The sequence below is a fragment of the Dromaius novaehollandiae genome, chromosome 1 (genome assembly GCF_036370855.1).
Source record: "Dromaius novaehollandiae isolate bDroNov1 chromosome 1, bDroNov1.hap1, whole genome shotgun sequence".
In the NCBI taxonomy this organism is placed as follows: Eukaryota; Metazoa; Chordata; class Aves; order Casuariiformes; family Dromaiidae; genus Dromaius; species Dromaius novaehollandiae.
In genome coordinates, this window is record NC_088098.1 from 94,143,753 (window position 1) to 94,168,649 (window position 24,897).

Consider the following 24,897-nt stretch of genomic DNA (forward strand, 5'->3'; position numbering starts at 1 on the left):
GCGCCGGGGCAGCGGGAGCGGGTCCGGTTGGGCGCCGCGATGGTGGCCCCCCTGCCCCCGGCCGCGGGGGTGGGGCCGTGCCGAGCGGACGTGTTCGGGGGGGGCGAAACTCCGCCGCGGAGGCGGGGGTGGAGGGGGGTGAGCCGGCAGAATAAGGGCTGCTGCCGCCGGGCCGTGCCGCGCCTGGCGTGTGGCGGCGGGGCTGCCTCAGCGCCGGCTGCGTCCCCGCCCGCCCGCGCTGGCGCCGCTGCGGGAGCTCGCGAGGTACGGGGAAGTGGGGGGGTTTAAGCTGCTTTGAGGTCACGTTGTTACCCAGCTGGAAAGCTCCTGTGTGTGTCTGAGCCTCCCTGAGCTGGTAACAGATTTTCGGTGAAATTCGCGATTGAAGTTAAGTGGGGCTCCGTCTAGTTCAGAAAGTCACGAGAGCTCCAGCGGGAGGGCAGCTGACGGCTTTTGGAAAGGAAATACGTTTCAAGTGCGACGCTCTTTATTCTTGTCTGGATTTTGGGCTTAATAATGCAAGAAAGATGACAGGACGTTGTAGGGAAACTAATGAAGACTCAACTTGCACTAGGAAAACAACTGACTGACCCTTGCCTAAGGTGGAGCACAGTACAGATGCTTTACAATGCTGGTAAGAAGCTTTGGATCGAGTTTTGCCCTCGGACATACATACAAGATACATGTAAGAGACTGGCTGATGTGTGCTAGTGTGCTCAACTTTAAATACCTGCTTCAAGCAGCTCGGGTTTCTCTCAGCTCCTTCAGCCTGGTGGAAGCTTTGTTTCCAGTTACTTTCGGAACAGACACTCCAAGTCAGCCTTTGCTGCTTAAGGAGGAGTGTGAGTGCCACTGCTCATTTTCAGATACAGGGGCTAAAAGATCTTTTGTTTAATCCAGGCAGAATTTTAAATACCTAGTTTGAGTTTATTCATGTCAGCAAAAGCTGTGCTTTGTGAGTTCACACCAATGTCACCTAGGTAATACCTATGCTGTGTTGCAGTTGACTGTCACTATGCCTGTGATGTGTTTCCAGCCTCCCTTTATTTGTGAGGTGACACTAAATGAAACTGAGTGATTCATTAAAGTGATGTTGAATCTCACAGCAACCTCTAACAAGACTTCTAATGGCAAATTTGTTTATTTTTTTCTGAAGAGCCCCCAGTGACAGGAACTATATGATCTCATGACATCATTCTATTGCTTAATGTTTTCTATAGTTCACTGATTTTTTTTTCCCTATTATATTCCTTGCTGCAAATGAAGCCAGTGATTACTATTTATACCATTGGCGGGTGTAAAGGTATTATTCCATTTGTCTTTTACATGTGGAAGAACTTGAAGATTATTACTTTGTCCTTCCTTCTTTTTATGTAATTCTACATTAAACAAATCTTGTCCTCTCAGTATTTTTCTATTGATCATGTGTTTTCAAAGTTTGTTTTTTTTACTTTTTCTACTTTATCTGCAATTTTCTTGAAATACAGTTTTTAAACTGGACATTGTATACCAGCTGAGGTTCCGTTGCTGCTAGACAGAGCAAAATACTTGTCTCTCGTGTCTTAGTGCCTCTTAGTGCCAAATTTGCCATTCTTTATTCTTCCAGTTGTACCTCATTGGGCTCTCCTATCTAACTGCAATCCACTGTAATTCAGATCTTTTTCTGCATGTTTTCTGGCCTGTTTTCCCCCATTTTGTATTTGAATATGATTTTTTGATCGTCATTGTAGTACTTTGTCTTTGTTGAATTTCACATCATTTCTTCGTTAATCAAGATCATTTTGAATTCTACTTCTGTTTTCCAAACTGTTTGCAGTCTCTCCCCACTTGGTATCAGCCCAGATTCTGGAAGGGCATGTTTCTGTTCCATTGTCAGTGCTATAATGAAACTATGAAATAATGCCCGGTCTGAGACTGATCTTTGTGGACCCCACTTCGAATGGATTCCCATTTTTCAAGAGAAGTATTCTTAATTACTCCTTCTTATAGTATTTATAACTCTTCCTTAATTTAGGCCATGATTTTCTACTTTTATTGTCAGAATGTCAGGTAAACTAGATTAAAAGCCTTATCAAAAGCAAGTATATCACATCTATGGCTTCTCCATTACTCAGATTGTTTACAATGTCAGAAAAGGAAATTGTACATGATAGGATTTGTTCTTGACAAATTCATGTTATCTGCTTTTGATTATCGTACTGCCTTCCAGATGCTCAATGACCGACCGTTTAATAACTTGTTCCATTATCATCCCTGTGATTGCAGTTAGAATGACTGGTCTCTCATTTACGAAAATAGTTATTATGTTTGCCCTTTTCCAGAGTCCTGGGACCCTCCCTCTAGAGCTGCTCAAAGATAACGGTGTTCTGAGGTGTCTTTGGCTACTGTCCTGAATACATCAGGGACCATTTTACGTGCTTACCTCAGCATGTCTAACTTGTTTAGACAGTTCTTTCTTTCACTGTACTGCAGTCCTGTTCCCTTGTTAAAAGTGATTGTTACCTCTCTGGTGGTAACCTGTTTCTTTATTTTTATGCATGCTAAAGTAAGAAGAGGTGAGTATGTCAGTTTCCTCTGCATTATGTTTTATCCGTTCTTTTTCCCTGTTATATAATGGAGTGCTCTTTTGGTTTTCTCTGACCTTTTATATATTACAGAATCCTGTTGGTTTCTTTTATACCTATAAAGTTGCCAGCTTTCCTACTTATGCATCCTTCCTCTTGACAGTTTCCTAAAATAAGTGAGAACAATTTGGTAGCTGGAAGATGATGGGAAAATAGATGTTTTGGGCATATATGCTACTCAATTAGATCTGCAAACTGCATCCTGGGGAAGGGATGACTTACGTAACTGTTGGACACCACAGCTTACACACTTGATCCATCCCAAACATTTTCAAAACAACTTTTCTCAGAAACATTGAATCCAAAAATAAAGGACTTCTTCCTATGGATTAAAATCTTGTTCTACAAGCCAAATTTTAGCCTCAGGAACCTAATTATATTCTGATAGTAATGGATTTTCTGTAGAAAGTTTGTCAGATCCTTAGTACTGTGTTGCTCCCAGGCAATGGTATAAATTAAGAATTATGATTGCATTAGTGCAAACACATATATACATACCCAGAAAAAAACTATTACAATATCATGGCCACAATAAGAAAAAAATATTAGCTTGTAATTGAATCAATTTTATACTGGTTTAATTAATGTATTAAAACCAAATTCAGAGTGTATTTGTGTTGGTCCCTTATACTTCAGTCATATGGAAGCAGTACACTGTAAACTATAGCTGTGTGTATTGTAGAACTGGATGCATAATTTTGGTACAAGCTAAGGGGAGCAATGTTCTGAAGCATCTTGAGTGTATTTGACTTTCTGCAGACAGCACTTTGGCCTAAAGGTCTGCTAATGTTGGCAGACGGTTTTTGTAGTCATCAGATGGCATTATTTCAAATCAATCTAATGCATTCTGGGATCTTGATTGTATACTGTGACATGTGCCAGGTGTGGATTGTGAGCAATGGATTCTCTAAAGGAATCTTTCTTGTCTCCCTTTGAGATGTGCCGTTTGACTTAGTTGCTGGAAATAGTTATTCTTTAATGGTAACATAATCACCTGCAGAGACATACTGGAGCATCATAAAAATATTAGTTTCTTTTTAAGAATGAGTTTGTCGTGCTCTGATTCATCTGGAACACTTTCAAGAAGGAATACAACATCTTGTATCCAAGCACCTCATTATACAGATGCAGAGCATTAGTGTACTCAGTGAGACTGTACATAGGGGCAGCTGCATGCTTGCATTTCCCAACATTTTTTAAAGTAATTATTCATACCCCGGCACGTCTGACATCTGCAGACCACATTATAAGCACTCTGTGAACACTGGGATAGACGAGTACTATCTCCATCTTGCACATAAAGAAATTGAGGCCCATAAAAGCCAAGTGACTTGTCTTATGTGATGCCTAATCTGAGGCTTTGATTCTGTGAATGTGGAAGCACATGTTTAGTGGAATTTGAGCTTCCAAATAGCTTAGCTCTTCCTGAAAAATCAAGGGAAAAAATATACATAATATTTATGACTTATACTCTCCCTGGGTAGGTTGCCAGAGCTTGCAGTCTTGTCATTTTGATCACTGTCTTGAGTATATGTGGAGATGAGCAGTTCATCTCACTTCAACAGAAATGTTTTTAACTGGTATGTGGTTTTATTGTTGCTGTTGTTATTAGTAGTTCATTGATAAACTTTCCAGCTTATTCAGAGAATGTTAACGTGAAGATTTTTGGTTCAGACAGGAAAGAAAAAAGAGTAATATTTCAAAACAGCTTGGATTTGTCCATGGAAAGACTTATTTTCTCTTTTGGAAAATGGGTTTTAGAGAATAGGAAGCAAATCAGCTTTTCCTAGAACTCAGCCCTGGGTTCCTCATGGTCCAGCATATCTTCTTGTGATCGCATTTTCATTGAAGGCATTATAAAGGTAATGCAATGCATGGGGCAGCTGTGGACTATACCCTGGTTTACTGGAGTTTCGTTTGGGAACCAGTAATCTCAACCATATTTGATTAGCTGGTAAAATGGGATAACTTTGAAGATATGTCATTCTGAGCTGATCAATCAAGCAGTCAAAACTTCTACCAATAGACTTTCCTGAGCAAGTGCAGACATATAAAATAATTTTTCTTTTAGTCCTTTTCAAATCTATGTATTTTTTGTTGCAAAATAGTTGCAGGTTTTTTTTTAAACAGGACATTTTCTTCTTTTAAACTCTTCCTGGAAAAGGTGTGAAACCTCCCCAAAAGACACTTTTCTAGCACTTGAGAAGATTTGCATCTTTGGTCTGAAGACAAGGCTCAATTTCACTAGAGTGCAGGTTGGTGATCTCAGAGTTTTTTTTCAGCTGTGGCGTAAGTGGCCTGGCACTTTCAGTTGTAAACTTGCATAACTGAACCAACCACAAAGGCAAATTTCCTCACTTAATAGCTAACTATAATATACAGCATTTCATCACAGGTAACAGTAAAACAACGTATGCAGTATGAGGGGAAAAAAACAAGAAAAAGGTTATCAGTCTAACTGCTAATTGGATGGTGAATCTTCTTATGGACATGTATGAAAATACAACATGGTTTCTTGCTGAACTAATGTTTGCTAGTATTGCTAGGTTATTTCTTGGGCAGATAGGCAATGTATGTTGCAGAAGATAGGGCTGATAAATTAACTGAGTCGTTGGCCCTGTGTAAGCCAAATGAAAGCAGCTAAGAGAATGCAACTTTCCTGTGAGATATATCTGATGGAAAACCTTGTTCAGGAACTCATTTTGTCCATCTTTATGATGTTACGTGCTATATAAAATACCACCCTACATATGTAAAGTTGACAGAATCCATGTAATTATCCCCTTGTATAGCCAAGTCTTGGCTACAGCTTACAGAAGTAGTGATCTTCCTAAAAGTAATTTTAGATGCGTTGATAGCTCGTAAGAATGATGTGGTGGAAGCAGCTGACAATACAGAAGGCAAAGTTATCTAGCACCACCTAATGTTAAATTGTGTATTAATAAATGCCCATTTTTTCACCTTGAGTTGTCTCTCAGGATCCTTCAGATTGTAGGTAGAGTTCTTAATTTTTCTGTTCAATTGCAACCATTTCCTTTAAGCCAAGGGAGTAGTGAATCTATAAAAAGTGTTTTTGACTGTTCAGTTCCTTTAAGCCGAGGGAGTAGTGAATCTATAAAAAGTGTTTTTGACTGTTCAGTTGAGCATTTATATGTAAGTTTCTAAATGGCAGTGTAATATACTATATCCAGATTGGGTACTCTGTTAATTCCCATCTGAGTGGTGAAAACCAGTGGTAGTAGGGAACACCTATCGAGGTTCACATCAGTTCTGGCTGAGCACTTTCTCTGTGAACACTGACTGACCTTGAAGTACAGTTGTTGCTCCAAGGAACAGCCACTAAATATACTGTTTCCGGAAAGTAAGCGCTGTGCCTGGCCTAATTTTCCACACTATGTTGTGTTTAGTTGTGTCATTATACGGATGGAAACCTGGGGCACTGGTGCATGAGCAACATGCCAAGGTCACTCCGTAGTGTTTTGTGGGATGGAACCCGCCAGTTCTCTCCCAGCCAGCAAAATGGAAAGGAAAAAAAAAATTTAAGACCGATAAAGGGAGTGACTTTGTACAGCTAGCCTTTGCAACACAGTGCCATAGCTTATTACTAAGAATGAGAGCTTAGCAAGTATTTGTATGGATAATGAGAATATCCCCTGATAAGATAAGCAAAAGGTAGAAATTTTCTTCTCACGCTGGTGCCTATAGATAAAGATATTTCCAGTATGAGATGAGCTCTCTGAGCTGGCCATGGCAAGTTGTCCTAGAGTGAGCAGTTTCGATATTCTTTTAAAACAAGCGGTATTTGCAACTTCGTAGGCTGAGTATTCAAGAAAGCCACATGCCTGTGTTTCAGCTGTTTCCCAAGACTTTATTGCCCAGGCCATTGTGCTGTGTGATTTATAATGTAGTTATTTTTACCTCTTACCAGTTTACTAATTTTGAGGCATAGCACACTAGAAAGTGGTAGCAAGCATAACTAGTTAACTAGTTTCTTACTCATCATTTCATAATTTAATTCTTGATGGTTAAATGAAGTGTTCAGTCTTTCTTTGAACACTAGGTGGCGCTCCTTTATTTACAAAGAAGTGGCTCTGGGAGATGTTTTCTAGAGAGCCTGTTGCAGGTTCTCTATTTGCATGGGGTTCTTTTTTAAATACCTTATTTATTAAAAAAACAACACAAATCTCTGATTTTTTTTCTCTAGGATGTTCTAGCATACCTAGAAAGAGAGCCATGTAAGGGAGAGGGTGTATATATATGGTAAGGAGTGGAGACACATTATGCACATGAGACCACGTACGTTTTCTTCCATGTGAATCGCATGCACATTTAAGTATGATCCTTCACTAAATTTAACATCCCTTCTGCTTTTATCCTTCCTATGTATTCTTTCTCTTGCTGCAGTATCTAGGAATTGTGGTTGTGGAACGGGACTGACTATGTTATGCCATGTGTTTTCTAGTTACATAATAGCAATGCCATCCTTGCCTTGCGTGATATTCTCTGTTATGGCATACTATTTTTAATAATTGAATCACTGCTTCTAAGTTCGTACATTCCCAAATCACAGGGGAGAAGGAGGGAACTGTGGTCTGGATCCAGCCCTTGCTGCTGCTGAAATTGGAGACTAGCAGTGGTTCCAGGTGGCAATCGCAGAGCCAGCAGGCTGTGCAGTATTAGCAGCTCTCTTCTGGCTGCTTTCGCAGGTGTCTGGTTTCTGTGCTGGAATGAGGAGTCGGCAGAAGTGGGAAATGAGGATGAACTGCCTCTGAGCTGCCTCTGATGTATTTTCAGAAGAATGAGGAGGGCTTATGATGCCTAAATGGATATTTTATCTGTTAAGTCTTGCTACCTTGCTGTGAAAAAAATGATGATGATTATTCCCATTTTACAAATGGATAAACTGGGGAAAAGAGCCTCATTTTTCTCAGACTGCTGGGCACTGAATGTGCTAATGCAGGGAGTAGCTATGAAGACCAATCTAAGCAACTTGGCTGAAACTGCATGGGACTGGAATCTCTTAGTCCCTGTCTGCCTCCCGTGGAGACCTTTTTACCTCTGGGGAAGAACAAAGTCTGCTCAAAACTGTGATCACAAATGTCATATGCTATAGGAGAGAAGTAAATTTTTTAGTCATAAAACAAACATTCATTAAAACTAACCTGTAAGAGCTCATTAGGATTGGCAGAGTTTAAGAGCATTATTATAATTACCCATTTTTCTTCCTGCAAAAATATTTACATTTTTGACAACTTTATTGATGGAAATTGCTGACCAGTTTTTATCATGAGAACTTCTGTCACGTGTAACTTGTCACTGGTCTGACTTCAGTGTACCAGCCAAAATCTGGATTTCGTCTAACTGCGTTGGAGTTAATATTTGACACAGTCAGAGAAAAAATAGTCTTTTAACTTCAGCACAAGGTTTTGAAGGAAAATTTGGTTAAACAGTAGTGCATAGTAAGTGCTTGTTTAAGGTGCCTGCAGTAGTGAGTAAGAAACATGTCAGCAGAGTTGTTTGCCTACTTGATAGGATCATAAATCTTTACTATGCTGTTATACACTGTGGATGGTCAAGGTAAGCACAGCATATGTGGTCTTTGGAACAATCTCACAAACTCCTCAGCGCTAGTGCTCGCCCCTGTCAGCTGCCTAGAGGTCACTCTCTCCCTTAGCTGTGGTTCCAAGGCAACCAGCTCTTGTTAAAAATGCTTTTCAGAAGATTATGATGAGCTGAGATAGTCTGAAGATGCTGGAGGCATGCTATTAATCTGGAGTGCTGTTGACAGCTTTGGTTTGGGATTTGTAGATGTTTTCTTTCAAACCTCTGTTTCAAATTGCTCGTAACTTTTGAAATTTTAACCTTGCTGTTGAAAGTTTCCCAGACAGCTTCTACTAGAGAGTGAATATTTAATGGCAAGACTTGAATAAGAATGTGTGGAAAAAAAAGATTGAAAACGTCAGTCCTAATTAAAAAAGTCTTTCAGTGTCCCTCTAAAGAGCTTTAGTGCTGAAAAGGTTGGAAATCGAAAACTGAAATTTGACAGAGGAATGGCCTCTATAGAAGAAGAATGCCTTTGAGTATTTCCATCAACATTAGTTTATCTCTGGCCATGTTTTGAGCCTTTCAGAAGTATTTTTCCTGCAGATACAATACAGGTTGAATCTTGTAATGGGATGCGCACAGGTAGCGTGTGTAACCCTGTTGCCCTTTTTGAGGTTACATGCAGACACTAGCCTCTTATTTCAATGTCAGAGGCCTATCTTTCAGCAGTGTTAGTTGTGCCACTATTGATGATTTTGTAAAGCACCTAAGACACATACTCGAATGTAATTATGCAGGTGGCCTAAGTCTGTGGCATGACTTGTATTACAAATGATTTACTGCGTCAGAGAACAGCTCTGCTTTCACTAAAATCAGTGTTAGACTCTTCCTGAATTCACTGGAGGCAGTTAGGCAAATGCTGAGCACTGCTGACTGTTTCCCCCATACTCTTAGGGAAATTATATGTGATTATGTAGTTAAAGAGCACAATAATATGACTTATGATCTTCAACTTTATACAGTGCAGCTTGTAACATGCATTAAATGAGGAAGGATACCCCTAAAGACAAAGTTTAACTAGTCTTCACAGAGCAGTGAACAGCAGTACAGGATCCTTCATGTGGTTTTGAAAAATTGCGTTCTGACATTGTTAGAAAAATAACATGAATCTTGTAATTAAGTACTTAATTGTAACATGTAATTACAGAGGACTGGAGTTAAGGTATGGAGGCTTTGAGTCTTGCCTCTCTTGCATGAGAGTTTTAAAAATACGCATAGGTTTCACTGAGCACTCCTAAGTATTTCATAGAAAGCCAGGGGAAATTACATGGTCTAGTAAAAGAAGATTTCTTACTTAGTAAGTTGACACGACAGCCAGATAACTTGGCTAATATGAGGGGAGAATACAGATTCTTAAATCTGAGGAGAATTTGGGGCCTCCAGCCTTCTAGAGCTATGTTCATCAAGACCTCTGAGCATGTGGTGCTTATTTACTGAACTGGGATCCCAGTCAAGGATTAAGATTCATTTCATCAGTGTCACAGAGCCTGAAGGATCTCCATGTTACTTGGCAGCAGATGGTCCAGGCAGCAAAAGCCATATAAGCATGTGTAGTCCAAAAGGCATCTGAGAAGCTTAGGTACCAGTAATACTGGGAGTCAAATAACCGTGCTGGTCTAGAGGTGTAGTACCCATTTACAGCAGGCTAAGTGCAGTAGAGTGTTTGACTCACTTAATAGGGTTCAAGTGATGATTAAGAATTGTAATAGTTTAAATATTAATTGTCAGTACTTAATTAGCTCGAAATAGTTGTCTAGAATTGGTGTGAAATTTTCTATAGGCAGGATTTGCTTTACACAAGGGGAGGAAAAGAGAGATCCGCTTACAGAATTCACCAGTGAGCTTCTGACATTAGGTTTGCTTGAATATGAGGTTTTGATTGAGAATTGTGTGTAGTCAAGACACTGTCATGTGAAACTGCAATTGCTAAATGCTTCTCAATTTGCAAAGTGATCTTTTGATTTTTTTTGACTGTCTGAAGAAAAGCCTGCTGAGAAAGTGGTGGGAGGTCCAACAGCAGCGAGGGGGCTGCAGAATCAGTGTTCTAAAAATGATACCAGCTCATGTGTCAGAAACCTGATGAATAGAAGAGGAGGAGGAGGAAAACAAATTTGAAGAGACAGAGCTAATTGAGCGCTCTATCTACACAGTATTGTGGATTTAAGTTTTGCCTGGAAAATATTCTGCATTACAGGAATTGGGGAAGTAGAAGATGGGTTGAATAACACAACTTAATAAGTGTGCACTGTTGAGGATTTATTTTGGGATTTAAGGTGCATTATAATGCTGAAAATTAGAGCACTTTCTGCCGCTCAGAATGTGTTGACTGTTAAATACAAGTATGTCTGAAGTCTCTTGTTTCTGTGTTGTAAAATTGTCACTAATATATAGTGGCTTAGCTACTTTCTGCACTTGTCTTTTCTTTCATTCCCTTTTCTTTCACAAATTGAGATTTTTCTTTCCTTTTAAAGAATTCTTGATGATGGAAAATTACTCGTAGCATGCATGAAGAATTTTCATATAGCTGCTTTCAGCCTGTTTGCCTCAGAAAGCCAAAGTTTATGTGTGATCACAGTCAGTGCCTGTATATGTCTGACCTCTATCCCATGTCAGTAAGTTTGGAAAGTACTAGCAGATTTCAGCTGGGTTTGGCAGAGAGAGAGATATTTCTAAGATAATGATGTTCTTCCAGATTTCACAAGAATGAGCAAGTGGAAGAAACCCTGTAAAGCATCCTTAAAGAAAGACTTCAATGTGAACTCAACGCTAGTTAGACATCGGAGAGTCCAGATGGACGTGAGCCTTTATTAAATGCCTGAGCTAAAGAGAAGTTAAAACACAGGGATGAGAAACTTGAGTATGGAGAACCAGGCATTATTATTTCTGGTGCTTGCAGAACTACTTGTCATTTAATAAGTTCTAAAGAAAGGTAGAGAATAGGATTTTAGAAATATATTTACTTAGGATTGTTCATTATTGTAGTTATACTTACAGGCCTTCTTGTTCAGTCAGACTGAAGGGCATACAGTGCCTGGAAACTACAGTGATAGGCATAGTTAATAAAATAGCAAGTGATAACTCTGTGATAAAGTGATGCCATCCATTTTGCTAACCATTCTTTTGCTCTCTGAGATGTCTCTCTCTAGCAGGCTAGATGTTGGTTTTACAGAAAGAAATTAAGCTATATATTTTCTATAAACTAGAATTGCTTTAGGCTGTTACTATGTAAGTACCCCTTTTATTTATTAGTGCCCAGAATGTGGCAAGCCCTCTATACATAGGAAGACAACTGCTGCCTGGCATGCCTTTTATTTTACATGAGAAGACTCACTCTTCTCAAAAAAATTACTGTTTTAAAATGTTTTTTATACTTATATTATATAGAGAGATATAAGTATGTATATCTAAAATATATAAATACATATAAGTGGATATATATATTAGTGCCTTTATGTGTCAGTACTTTCAAGTTAAATAAAGCATACATTTGCTTCAAAAAAGGAAAAGAAAAAAAGGTTTGAGCAAAGAGAGGTTGTAATGCTTGTCTGTAACTGGCAACTTGTGGTGACTTCCATGAGAGAATTCCAAAACACTGTACAAACATCATGGTACTTTCCCAGAATAAAGACGTAATAACTAGAGAAAAGGAGGCACAAAAGGTTAAGTTGACTTGTCTAGAATTGTACAGAGTCTAGGAACACAGGAGTCTTGTATGCCAGTCCTGTTTTCTGTCTTCCATCAACCTTTATTTAGCAAACCAGAAGGCTGTTCATGATCCCCCCCTCCCCCATGAAAACTGATTGCACAAATAGAGGAAGGCAACTAATTAAATACTTTGGTGTTTACTAATATCATTTAGCTGGATGTGTCCTGTTTGCTTTCTTGGCTTCATCTTTTTATGTAACACTTTTGTAGAGGTTCCAGTTGTTCTAAATGTTTTTGGTTTTGCTCTTTCAGCTTTATAGATTTTTCTGTAGGGGCTCTCACATGTAAGACATCCTTACATGAAAGAAGAGCACTCCTAACCCACTGGTTGAGACCATCTTTAAAGCTAATTGCAATTACATTTTTAATCCAATGTTCTACATTCACAAACACACAGTAGTACTTGGAAAGCTAGGTGTACTGTTGGGCCAGCAGTTTCTTAGATGGATACTCTTGAAAGCATACAGTTAAAAATAAAGCAAAGCTGCCTGAATGATAGATGTCAAGATTTGACTTCAAACATGAGCCTTAAGAACGTGATTTTTTTTTTTTTTTAACATTTAGTTATTACCAAAAGAGTCAGCATGTTTTGGGGGAAAACCAGAAAGCACAAGAGTCTGTATCTTTACTTGATTACTGATTTGCCGTATGACTTCCTTGAGTTGATTTTACTAGATGTCAGGAAGGGTGAAGGCTCTGCATCCTCATGTAACTGTAGAAGGCTTAAAGCCATCTTGCTTCAGAGGCTGAAGAGACAGACGTTGTGGGAGAATAGGAAAGCTAATAACAATGATTGATTGACAGCAGTAGAAGTATTTCTGGGGTGCTTCAGAAAACTGGCAATTCTGTGATGGTGTTTATATCTGCAACCTGCTGGGGGAGTAGAAGTCTGCGAGTAGCTGCCTTTGAGGGAGGTGAAGATAAATCTGGCTGAAACACATGCTTCTTCCTCTTCAGACTAGCAGTTTACCAGTGACTTCTTTTGTACTGAAGTGGTCGATTTAAATCTGATGTGATGACTGGTCTAGAAAATTGAGTGATCTGTGATTTATGAGCTTTGAGGAACTGTTTCAAATAATTCATAACAGGACTTAGATACCTGCTGTTAGAGGTTGATCATATGTCTACAAAATATCTCCTGGATCCAATTGTGAGATTAACTTTTTTGAGGAAGGCAGCTGGTCAGGTCCCCCACTTCATCCCATGTTTGAAGAGCATGAGGCAAGTGTCCATCTAAAAATGCACGAACACACACTGCAATAGTTATTTTTGGTAGAACCTACAAAGAAGAAAGGTAAGAAAAAAGATGCCTCTTGACTGGCTATTTCAACAAATTCTAATCTTAGCCAAAGAGAGTACTCAGCAAACTTGCACATGCTTGTGTTTTTCCTTGAACTGTCAGTTAAGTACATGTTAACACATCAGCAGATTACCTTACACTGGAGTCAGTGAGCCTCACGATATCTTCACCTGAGAAGTTTTAAAATAATTGCATCTTCATCATTTGATACCATCTCATCTTTTATAAAACCAATATTCTTGCTCTCCCAAAATATTTGAGAACCCCATCAGACTGGTTTTGGGGCCAGGTTGTGAAAGAAATGTTTCTCTTAAAATTATTGACATAAGTTTAATAAGTTTCCGGGCAATCTTTCCAGGAAGTTTTCTTTGTGTATTAGAAGAAATACTCATTCATTGTGAGAATTGTTCTTGCCTGCTAGTCTGTCCTGTTCCCTGTAGTTTTCACAGAAACAGCTGGTTTCTGGATCAGTGTTCTCGGGTGCAGGATTTCCCAATGACAGCCTAGAGTTTTATGAAATACAGAATACAGATATCAAGATGGATCTTTTGGGCTCTAGTCCAGTTTCTGCTGAGGTCTGTGCAGTCTGTTAATTGCTTCATTGGGAGTTGATTAAGGCCCTTTGATTCTTTCTCTCTCTGATCCTGTTTCAGAGTAACAGTCACTGAGTAAATCAAAGAAGCAGTAGGCACGAAGCTTCCCACTTACAATCTAGTGATACTCTTTGTGACTCCTAAACTTGTAAATATTTGGGCAACAGGCCATGAGCCAGTGTCAAATACTTCATTCAGGGTAAAGTTCCTGGTAGCATGTGATGGCCTGAATAGAGACAGCCAACAGAATGTAAAGATGCACTTGCTATCTCTAGATACATCAGGGCTTTCTTAATTTTAAGAAATATTTTGATACTGTTTCATGTGAAATTTTCTTGACTAGTAACCTAAAAGGGTCATAATGTATTGCAGGCTGATAACTAAGCACAGCTGGTTGTTACCAGTCAATTACAGATCACAGAGGTTATAGCTCAAAAGCATAAAGTGGCAAACTGGCAGAAAAAAACAACTTCATGCTTACTAGAGGGAAGGAATAGTACTGATTTTAGCAAGATTTTAGTAAAAATCTATTTAGTAAAAGGCCCATTTAATAACAAGGGGAATCACCTAAATTCCCTTCCCTTAGTCTGTGATGAGCCTGAAAGTGCATATGACCACTAGAAAATTAATTCCCTAGCTCCTGATTCCCTGCTGTTTCCATATTAAGAGAAACTCCAGGATGAGATTTCTAGACAAAACTAGAGGAAAAGGCCAGGCACATGCACCCCAGAATAGTAAAATACTGTGGTAGTCAGAAGACAGCTTGGAGCTGGGTCAACCATGTTCAGATGCATTTCTGCCCAGTTCAGACTGGAGGGATGCTCTTGTTCCTCTGCCTTTCCATCCAAGTTCCTTTGTCCCTGAGCTGCTATTTTACTTTTCTGCTGTTCCTTGTGAAAAGCTTTAAAAAATCTCTTTTGGTCTTACCGTAGAACAGAAGCCTTTTGGAAGTCTTCAGTCTTTACAGGACAAGATCATTTGCTGTCCAGATTATGAAGCATTCTGCTTTCTGGTTATGAGCTTCCTCAGCAGCTACATAGATGAACCATTTCCCTTTGCAGCAGTGTTGTGAACACAGTTCTTTCATATGTGCCTGGATTTAGCTTTCAGAGCGTCGCCCTCTGCTAGCTAAGAGTGACCACTACTTCCCTCACTTTCAGAACTAAGTACAGCATTTAATTTGTTTCATTCAGCCTTCCCTCGGCAAATGTTTCACATGTGCACAGAGACATGCGACACACCCTCCCACTGCGTAGTCACACATACAAATATAAACAAACAAAGCTAAACTAGCAAAACCTAGAAGTGAATCAAGCTGTTTTTCCCTGCAGCTTGTGAAAGAATGAAGAAAGAGAAAGATTATCCTTTCCATCTTCACAGTAGGTGAAATCCTGACATCACTGTTTTCAGTGGCCCTGGAGCTTATTATGAGTAGGGACTGTAAAAGAAGTGAACTAAATGCAGCAACTCTAGAACTACCAGTATATAAATAGAAAGCACAGAGTTGCTACTGGTTTTTTTAATACTAGTAATTTTTCCACTGATATGAAAACTCTTACAAAAAATCAAGTTACTTCTGTCTGATTAGGAATTGCTGGCTTAATTATGTAGTCATAATAGCAGAGGCTAAGTGTAGTTGTGATGAGGGTACAGATACAGAAATGCCTGGAAACTTCTGTTTTAGAGGGAGAGTTTTCTGAGTTGTGAAGTATTCATAGATTTACTTGAATTATTGTTACTTAAGCTGCTCACAGTGATTTGACTAGTGACCATTGCATTTCAGCCATTTCTGCGAGGAATGGGGTACCAGGGCTCTGTCTGGTCCAGGACTGTGAAATCTTTTCCTTGCAGTACTCAGTGCTGATCCAGAAGCAGTGTGGTATATTGAATATGCTACTGTCTACAAGATAGGCTTTAATCAGTCCCTTCTGGACAATGTTTTCTTTGTGAATTTCCTTTGTTAGGAGGATGAACAGAAACCAAGGATTAAGTGTAGGATGGATAGTGTGTTCTCATCTTTGAGGCTCCCCTCCAGACTGTGGTCTGGGACACACCAGTGGAAGAGTGCACAAGATCGTTTTCTACTCTGCATTTCTGTTGATGGAGCACTTTAATGGCAGATGAAAGTAAATATTCATGAAAGATAATTTCAGGGTTGCAAAGACTTAGTATTTTATTGCAATCCTTATGATATTTGGTGGGAAGTGAAATGTTGTTTGTGTTTGCTTTTGCCTTCAAAATCCTATTCCTGAATTAAATGATTAAGTGAAAGTCTCAGTTCGCATTTAAAAAGAAGCACGTATTATGAGCTTAATATATACTTGTTATTATATATACTTATGATTTTAAATTGGTTGATGTTTTTAGTGGCTTGGAGGGACAATGTTACAATGATGCCTGGGAATGGCTCACCAGAGTATGTTCACTTTATTCTGTGTCATGATTGCATTCAAGACTCTCTTCTATCTGTTAGAAGACTATTTGCATAAATCCGCAATAGTGGAATTACAGGCCTATTCTCTTTTACATTACACTTGTTTCCCAGGGTCTTCAAGTTGCTTTTCATGTTGAATTTCTTCGCTTTGCAGTGCATTCTTCCAAAACAATCTACCTGTTCACAAACGTAATCACTTTCCAATTATTTTTACAGAGTTTCCCGTCAGCTATTGTTTTCTGTTAATATTGTGTTCTGTGCATTTGAAAAAATATCTATTCTGGCAATTTTATGTTCATAAAGCAGAGGAAATTCTAATTCTGACCCAGGGCAAGTTTTCCAGACTTTCTTTTGATCACCTTAGAAAACTAATAGCTCTCCATATTTTCCACATATAAAATAATAATCCATTCAAATTTTCCTGCTCATTGCTTCCATTATTGGGCATTGAGGAATTGGCTCAGCAGTGTTTTTCAAATCAAAGTAGTGTTTATTACTTTGTCTTTCCTTACCACGCTAAAAGAAGATAATACAGAATAGACATTTCTGCCGTTCAGCTGAATAAAAGGCAGTGGCCTGCTGAATAACAAATATGAATAGCTCAGACATTGAGTAAGATGTTAGAAAATTAATTTCAAAGGCACCTTAAAACCAAGGTTATGTTAAAAGAAAAAAGGCAGACAAAATCCTCACCAGACACGACGCGCAATGTTGTTACTCACTGTAACTGTGAAGGTGCTGATGACTGATGCTGATGACTAAATTAAAAATCTAATGGTGTTTTCTTTGCTCGTTCATATAAATATGTTACTTGCCTAAGGCAAGTAAGCACGTGGAAATTTTCGTAGTTGTGCTAAAACGAAAATTAGTAGCATCTTTGAGAACTGCTACCCAGAAAGCATATTTGAAAGTGATGCAACAGTATAAAATAATTACTATGGCATAAAGTAATGCAATTATATATGTCTTGCTGTTATGAGGAAGCATTGATTAAGGACAGTGCATGCTTTTTATTTGATACTTCACTATTCAGTTTCTAGAGATATTCTTTAAAACAAGAGACTTTTTCTTTTTAGACAACGTCTTTGGTAGAGAACTGCTTCAGAATGGTCCTTTGTAACATGCATCATTGACAAGATGATGATCGAATCATCAGTCAAATGCTTTGTTTTATCTTCAGCAATATGAATATATTTAAGATCAAGGGTAAAATCTGTTATTTATCATTACCTAACATCTCTTATTATTGCTTATTGCCAAGGGAATGCCTATATGAAAAAATTAGTGTGAGTTTTGACTTAGGAAAGTGTTTGTTCTACCTTACGTATTTCTAGAATGATGGCAGCAGCAATGAAGACGAGCACGGCTGGCTAAGTCCCTAGAGAGGTTTTGTGCTGGGTCCTGCACCTAAAGCAGCAATTTAAGTAATGTCAAAGGCCGTGGTGTAGAGATAATACAGGAGTTAATTTTAAAGTAGCTAGTTCAAACAGTGCGTTGATTGCTGCACAGACTTCTACATTTATAACCAAAAGAGTTTGCAGCCTTTACTGAGTGCTGTGGTGCTCCCACTGCATAAGTCATTCTGGGATATAATCAAGTCTTTGTTTTGCAGTGAGGGGTACCATAAGGACTGACAGTAGGGCAAGGGCGCTTGCCAGGATGCTTTGAATGGTACAGATACAAGGCTTTATCATATAGTAAAATTGTGAAATTGGTCTTCATTATCTCATTCTTTCCCAGTGTTGCTTATGTTAGGACTTGACCCTGCGAAAGCACATATGTCCTAAGTCAGTTTTAAGCTGGAGATGGTGAAAGGAAAAATGCACTTACAACAAAAATAAGATCATTGTTTTGTATGTTTATGGGCTTGTACTCATCAGGAAAAATTATTCTTTTCCACAATTGTCATAGAAGCCCATGGGTACTCTTTCTCTCCCATCACTTTGTGGGCAGTCTTTCAAACAACTGAAATGCTACTCTGTTTTCTAAAATCTGAAGGACAATAAATCCTACATGGCTTCAACTTGAACTCCCAGTTGTACCTAAATTTTTAGATGGGAAAAAGAAGAGTACAGAAGGATGAGGACTGATGAGCATAGACTTTGAGCATTATTGTAGTCTAGCTTTCTCAACACACTCCATAAGGGCAGAAAATTAGTTGTAGATAAGATGAGATCAGGTTACTTAGGCTTTACATAAATTGGAGGAAATTAAGTATTGATTCAAACTAATGTCTTTAACTTGAATACGTTTATCTCTGCATTAACAGAAGTTCACTGCTCAGGAACAGGAAAGTATAGGCAGTGTGGGAAATACGTAAAGATTCTCTAGCTTAACTGTGAGCAAACACACTTTTTGTAACAAATAAATCAAATACCTGGCTCAATTTCACAACGTTCGGAAGTCCAGAAGCAACTGCTACAACAGTCTAGACTTCATAGTTGATGGGATGAGAATAAGTTTTGAGTCTGCCTGGGGAACTACCATGTTGTTTTTACTGTACTTAAAAGATGGTAGCTAACAAGTGAAACGATGCCGCTTGCTGGGTTAAGCAGATCTAGTAATAATATGTACAGCGTGGAAGAACATTCACTAGTGAATTTTTTGACTTGTGAAAATAACAAGTGCAAAGAAGTTTTTTAATTGTGTGTCTGAATATACAAAAACACATATGATTGCTGTGATAGCCTTTTCCCCTCTACTTTTCTTTTTCCAGAGTCAAGCTGACAGATTTGCTTTCATTGCTGAATGGTATGACCCAAATGCTTCACTATTCCGACGCTATGAGCTCCTGTATTATCCAAAAGATGGATCTGTGGAAATGGTAAGCATAAGAGAAAAAATCCTGTTATCGTAAGTGTAATATCCAACTAAACAGTTTGTAAATTGGCAAGCCATTGCTTGTGATACAGTTTTAATTTCTCAGGAAATTAAAATGTAATTTAAGGCATCTCTTGCTCTGTTTCTAGAACTAAAAGAAAAGCAAAGATATCAGTTCACAGTGGAACATGTTGAAGAACTTCCATGTTTATAAATTTATTCTTGAAAGCTTGTCTTGGCATGGATAGATTTATTTTCACAAATCCGATTTTACTTAACCTCTACTGGTGTTTTAGTGTTGAAACTCAGCAGCGCTGACCTATGTCATGAGAAACAATATGAAGCAGATTCTAAACAGGGGAATAAGCTTCAGATGGAAAGCCACAAGTTTCTGAAGAGTAAAATGTAAAAAATGTTACTAAAGTAGAGGAAACTGTAAACTGCTGTTAATTCGGTTTTAATGCAAGGAAGGATGATGCAGGCAATGGCATCCAAATTTTTCCATTGGCAGTCCTTGCAAAGATCTTTCTGACTTTAGATTCGTACAGCTACCCTGTACTGTTTATTGGTAGTGCAGCTGAAAACAAGCAGTTTTCAGAAGCAGGTACATCTATGAAAAAGTAATGTGTAGAGTAAAGATGATAAACCAACCAGGGCTTCATGGTCCCATGGGTGAATAGTTGGATCTAGTCTCTTCTGATTTTCAGTGAAAACCTAAGGGATTTGAGAATGGCCTAGATTGGTATTAAAATTAATAAGGGGGAATTTTTGTTTTCCTACTGTAAGCATCACAGGCAGAAATAAGAAAGCTAGCAGAATCTGTACTTTCTTACCCAAACTGCCACTCACTGAAACCATGGCACACACCTGTGTGAGGAGATGCACTTTGCCCTTTTTACTGATAGTATGTTTAAACAAGCTTTACCACAATAATGTCCCTTTAAAGTCAGTATTTTCTATGATGTCTGTGTGTGCACAGTTGTCAAAATCTAAGGGTTTGGGTTTTTTTTTCCCACAGAGACAGTTTAGCTAATCAGTCAGGAGCCGTAATAATCTTCCTACACAACCATGTGTAGGCTGGTAAAACTGTTGTTCATTTCACCTAGATGTCTCAAAACCAAGAGTTTTCAAGGTGTTCTTAAGTTGTCTTTACTCATTCTGTACCAAACACCTGTGGCTTGTTAGACTGTGTTGCATTTGCTAGCGTGCTCTCTGGTGAAGGTAGTATCGTGTGTGCCCAGTCATGAGCGTATGTAGGCTGCATGTGATCAGGACTGAAATTAAAAAAGCAAAAATGCATGTCACACCTCTGTAGTGTCTCTCAAAATCAGTTTTGGGGATGAGTTTGTGGAGAGAGATTAAATTTAGGGTTCTCTTCTAGATTTTTTAAATTTTTGCAAAACTTAGTGATATTTTTTCTTTCATTATTTCCTAGTTGTTCTGTATCTTTTGGTATCTTCCTGGGGAAGTGATGGCTGTCTTCTCTTCCCTCTAGCATATCTAAGGAGAGGGGAGGTGGTGGATATGAGCTGACTTCTCGCTGCTTATGGGAAAGATGTTTCATCTCCTTTACCACCTCCCCAGTGATAGCTCTCCTTCATCACACCTCAGCTGCGGGTGGAACAGAGCTGTTGAAGGCTTGTGTTATGTGAAGGCTTTCTAGTCCTCAACTTTGCTTTTCTTCTTTCTCCGTCCTTCATAACTTGGTTGTTCCTGTGAAGGAAGGTGGCAATAGGAATAGTGAAACAAGTTTCCAGCTGGCTCTGCAGCCTTCAGGAGACAGCATAGGTTTTTGTCCAAGGACAGAGAGCAACTGTGGTGAGCATACTGGATCTCTTGACAGAGAAATGCCCAATTCTCTGAATTTTCCATAGTTAATGACTCCCATGGGGAATTCTTAAGTCCTGAACAACTTATCTTTTTACAGGAGATTCCCTAAAAAGACAGAAGAAATCTTTAAAAAGGACAGATTCTTAGCAGAGAATTATTTTGATCCAGCTAATTTACCTGTACATGTAATGTGAGAGAAGGGAAGAAAAAAAGTCTATCTAAACAGCATTACATTTCTTCTGCTCTGGCTTATCATTTGCATTTTAAATAGATGTTTTAAATAGATCCAAAGTTCCACTCCAAAGAAGAATTCTTTAATACAGGCGAATGTCTTGTCTTTTTTTTTTTTTTCTTCCTACTACTTCCTCTTTATCTTCTGTTGGAGTAGAGAGAAATATCTGAGCACCACCTTTCTAGCAACTCTTCTCAAAATGACCAAGGAAATATTCAGATTTTTAGTCAAGATACTGAACAATTTTAATGTGATCAAGCCAGTTAATAAGACTCCTGGCCAAGACCAGGGAAAACCAGATAGCTGAATTTAAGTGATTTTTTTCAGCATGTTGCCATTTCATTCCCTCCTGTTCTTGAATAGAGGACATTGAGAGGGAGCACACATGAGAAGGTTGGAGAAGTTTCAGCAGGGAAGGATTCTTCCTTGTAATCCTGCTTTGACAAAAGGAGGTATCACAATAATTTGTATGTTCTGCATCTCCAAAGTTTTGGCTATCCTGGAAAAACTTAAGATTCTGCTAGCCCAAGCCTGAAACAGAAGAGAAATGTGTTCAAACACTTAGATCATAGAAAAGTATGTAATTTTGCTCTGAACACAATTTTTTCCCCAAAATTTAAAGGAAGAAAGTTCTTTCTTTCAACACTGTTCTAGTTTATATACCATCACAATGGGGATTAGTGCGTGCAATTCAAGACAAGGAAGGAGAAGTTTGGGCTGAAGAGGGCAAAACTCTTCTTTTGATACAATTCCACTTCCCCAGGAAACCAAAGGGATCTTTAATTACGTGCAGTGGAAAGAAATAGTCAGATTGCCTTTTGTGCTTTGCTAGCCCACCCAGAAAACTGCACATTAACGTCTTGCTTCTTTCTCAGAATGATGACACACAACTGAATTGGCCTGACAGGCGTTTTGGGCTTGCAGCTCTAGGCAGTGAGAGAGAACTTTTCAACCCAGTGTTGCAACCATCCATCCATCCCTAATTCTGAGTCTTACACAGTACAAATAAAGCATAGTATTACTGGAATGATGCCCTGAAGAAGAGACCTGTCACAGCATGTATTGTGGTCGTTTCTGGTGCGAGCCATTGGTCTGTGAAACAGCATAGATCTGTTAGGGGAAACTCTCAGTGAGACTGGGCAGAGATGCTCACTAGGCACCTGAACCATTTATCACAGCTCAAAATAGCACAAGCAAATGATAAAATAAAAAATGCAAAGACAGTTGTTAGCCCAAGACTATTTAAATGGAACAAATTTGTAATCGTTGTTTAATTTTCTGAGCATTTCTGTTACACGTGCAAGTTCAAAGGGCTAGGAATTAAATCAATTCAGTGATCAGACTCAATCTCACAACCTTGGAAATGTCATAAAGTAGAATAAAGATTATGATGGGTTTGCCCACAGTTTAAATCTCTTGCTATAGTAGCTTTTAATCTTCTTTTCTCTGCAGTACGATGTGAAGAACCATCGCGCCTTTCTGAAGCGCACCAAGTATGACAGCTTACACCTTGAAGATTTATTTGTGGGCAACAAAATTACTGTTTTTTCTCGTCATCTTTCTCTAGTAGACTATGGGGATCAATACACAGCCCGCAAGCTGGGCAGCCGCAAAGAGAGGTAAGAAAACACAAGTTCTGAAATATTTCTTTATGGTGGGGGTTTCAAAGTAGTTGTTCTTTGCTGGAATTAGGAGAAGCTTTGTGGAGGAATTGGAAAGGAGAGTTTAGCGACAAGTTTGCACCTGGCTTGAAGTGATCTAGCATGTTGACAGCTGAAAGGAAGCAAAGTGGTCCTTGCTTGTGGGCAAACCCACGATTGTTCCTCCCCCCGATAAAACTTAAAACACCAGCTCACCCAGATGTCAGCTGCTGCCTCCTCCAGGTCCCTAGGGAGAGCAAGAAGGGAAAGAGGAAAACTTGGGATCCAGTTCAGCTGTTACTCCCAGAGGGCAGGCAGCAGTAGTATCCTTGTGATATCCTTTTGGTTACAGTTGTGTTGTGTGGATTCTGTTGGGGCAGGATTAGTGTGGTACCCTGATGTGTGCTTGGCCTGCAAGGACTGAATCTTGCAGAACTGTGTCACCTGCCTCTCTGGAAGCTGTGCAGAAGCCTAGTGACCCACAGGTTTATGCCTTGCCAATCAGATATACTTTGTATTAGCAGTAGTAATTGAAAACAGTAGGAAGGGGAATGAGAGCGAGTATTGTTCCCATTCTCCATTGCTTTTCCCACCATGAAGGATTTTTTTCTGGGAAAATTTTCAGCATCTCCAAAGCTCAGCATGCACGAGGACAAGAAGGATAGAATGGGAATGTCAAGAAAACCTATAGGCTTGTTTGTTAAGACAAAATTCATTTATAATGTCTGAAGATAAGACTCACCATCTCTTTCCAGTTGGGAGGCTTGCTTTAGAAAAGAGACTAAAAGTCCAAGAGCAAAATTATCAGGAGAAACTTAATAAAATGACAATAAGATTAATTTACAATGGATTCAAATCTGTTTTGACTGCAGCACAGATAATTTCTGAATTTGCAAAATAGATGAGTTTAGCCCCAGCATATTTTGAAAAGAACATGCAATATTTTCTTAGATATGATGTTCCAGTGAGCCCCATTTGGGTAGTTTCTTTCTCCTTCCCACTGTCTGCGCTTATTTCGAGCTGTTTTTGAAGAGGTATGTATAACCAGACAGGCAGGATGAGTTCAGTAAGATTGCAAGTCCTAACACTCATCTTTGTCTTAACCTCGCAAAAACATTGCCTTGGAAATGGTTGCCATAACAGCTTTCCAGAGGGAGTTCTGGTACTCTGTCTCCAAGCAAGAGTTGGGATGGGTGGAAGAGTAGCAAAGGAGGCAGAGAATAGCAGAGGAGGGTTTCTGAATACTTGATTACTCTCTGTATTCCTCAATGGGGCCTTGGGTAAATTAGGTCTGGCTTATATATGTTTTTTATATCAATTTAGCCTTTTACAGTTGTGTTTTTCCTCCCCTGCCTAAAGTAGTATAAGCCCTGGTGTTGATGGAGTTATACCAATGAAAGGAAGCTTATAATGAAATGGCATATTCATCTTATTGTAGAGGAGCAGCTATAGCTGTATACAGCAATGCTATAGTGGTGTCAGTGGAGTGGTCCTGGGAGAGGGGATGAGGTTTCATCCTGCTCTGCAGAAGCGAGAAAGGGAATTTATGACATGTCAGCTGTTTGGAAAACATTTTAGGAATGTTGGCTGAAAGATAGCATAGATATGCAAGTGGTGTTACATATTCAGAATGACCCAAAGGAACATAGTGAAATGCGTCTTAAACAGCCAGGCAAGAGATCCTCAAAATCCTATTTCTTCACAGAAGCTAGCTTTCACTGAGTAAACAGGGCTGTACTAAAAGAGCCCTTGGGGAAAGTGGCTGCTTACGAGGTGTTTGTCCTTTCGGCTTGGTCCTGGAAGGTTTTACAGCAGTGATTAGTTAAGTAGATAAAGTAAGATTTCTGCAATACATAATAATTTCTAAAAATAGTTTGTAGGTGGACTTATGCTAATAATTTTGTGATTGTTGCCTGAGGCAGAACATTTTCCCATCTTTTCTTGCCTTTGTGCTGCACGGGATAATCTGTACTTTAGCTCAAATTTGGAAAATCTGTTATGTGCTTTGGTTACTGAATATGCATGCACACAGGCTCAGCAAATGCCCATGAGGGAGCTTGAGGACTGTACTTCAAAACTCTCAAATGTTTTGAATGAGAGGCACTTGTTCTTGTT

General features: G+C 39.1%; 1 protein-coding gene across 5 annotated transcripts in view; it reads left to right on the plus strand.

Moving 5' to 3' along the window:
- Window positions 1–24,897, plus strand: part of NME7 (NME/NM23 family member 7) — a 96,644-nt gene that overhangs the window by 159 nt on the left and 71,588 nt on the right. The window contains exons 2-4 of one of the 5 annotated variants that reach the window (XM_064520720.1): window positions 575–685; window positions 18,977–19,084; window positions 22,595–22,761. In XM_064520720.1, coding sequence (XP_064376790.1) covers window positions 629–685; window positions 18,977–19,084; window positions 22,595–22,761 — 332 coding nt within the window. In that variant the 5' untranslated portion in view covers window positions 575–628. Of the gene's footprint in view, window positions 1–2; window positions 265–574; window positions 686–8,177; window positions 8,202–18,976; window positions 19,085–22,594; window positions 22,762–24,897 lie in introns of those variants that run through there. The other 4 variants (XM_064520734.1, XM_064520715.1, XM_026112388.2 and 1 more) reach the window with 4 other exon arrangements.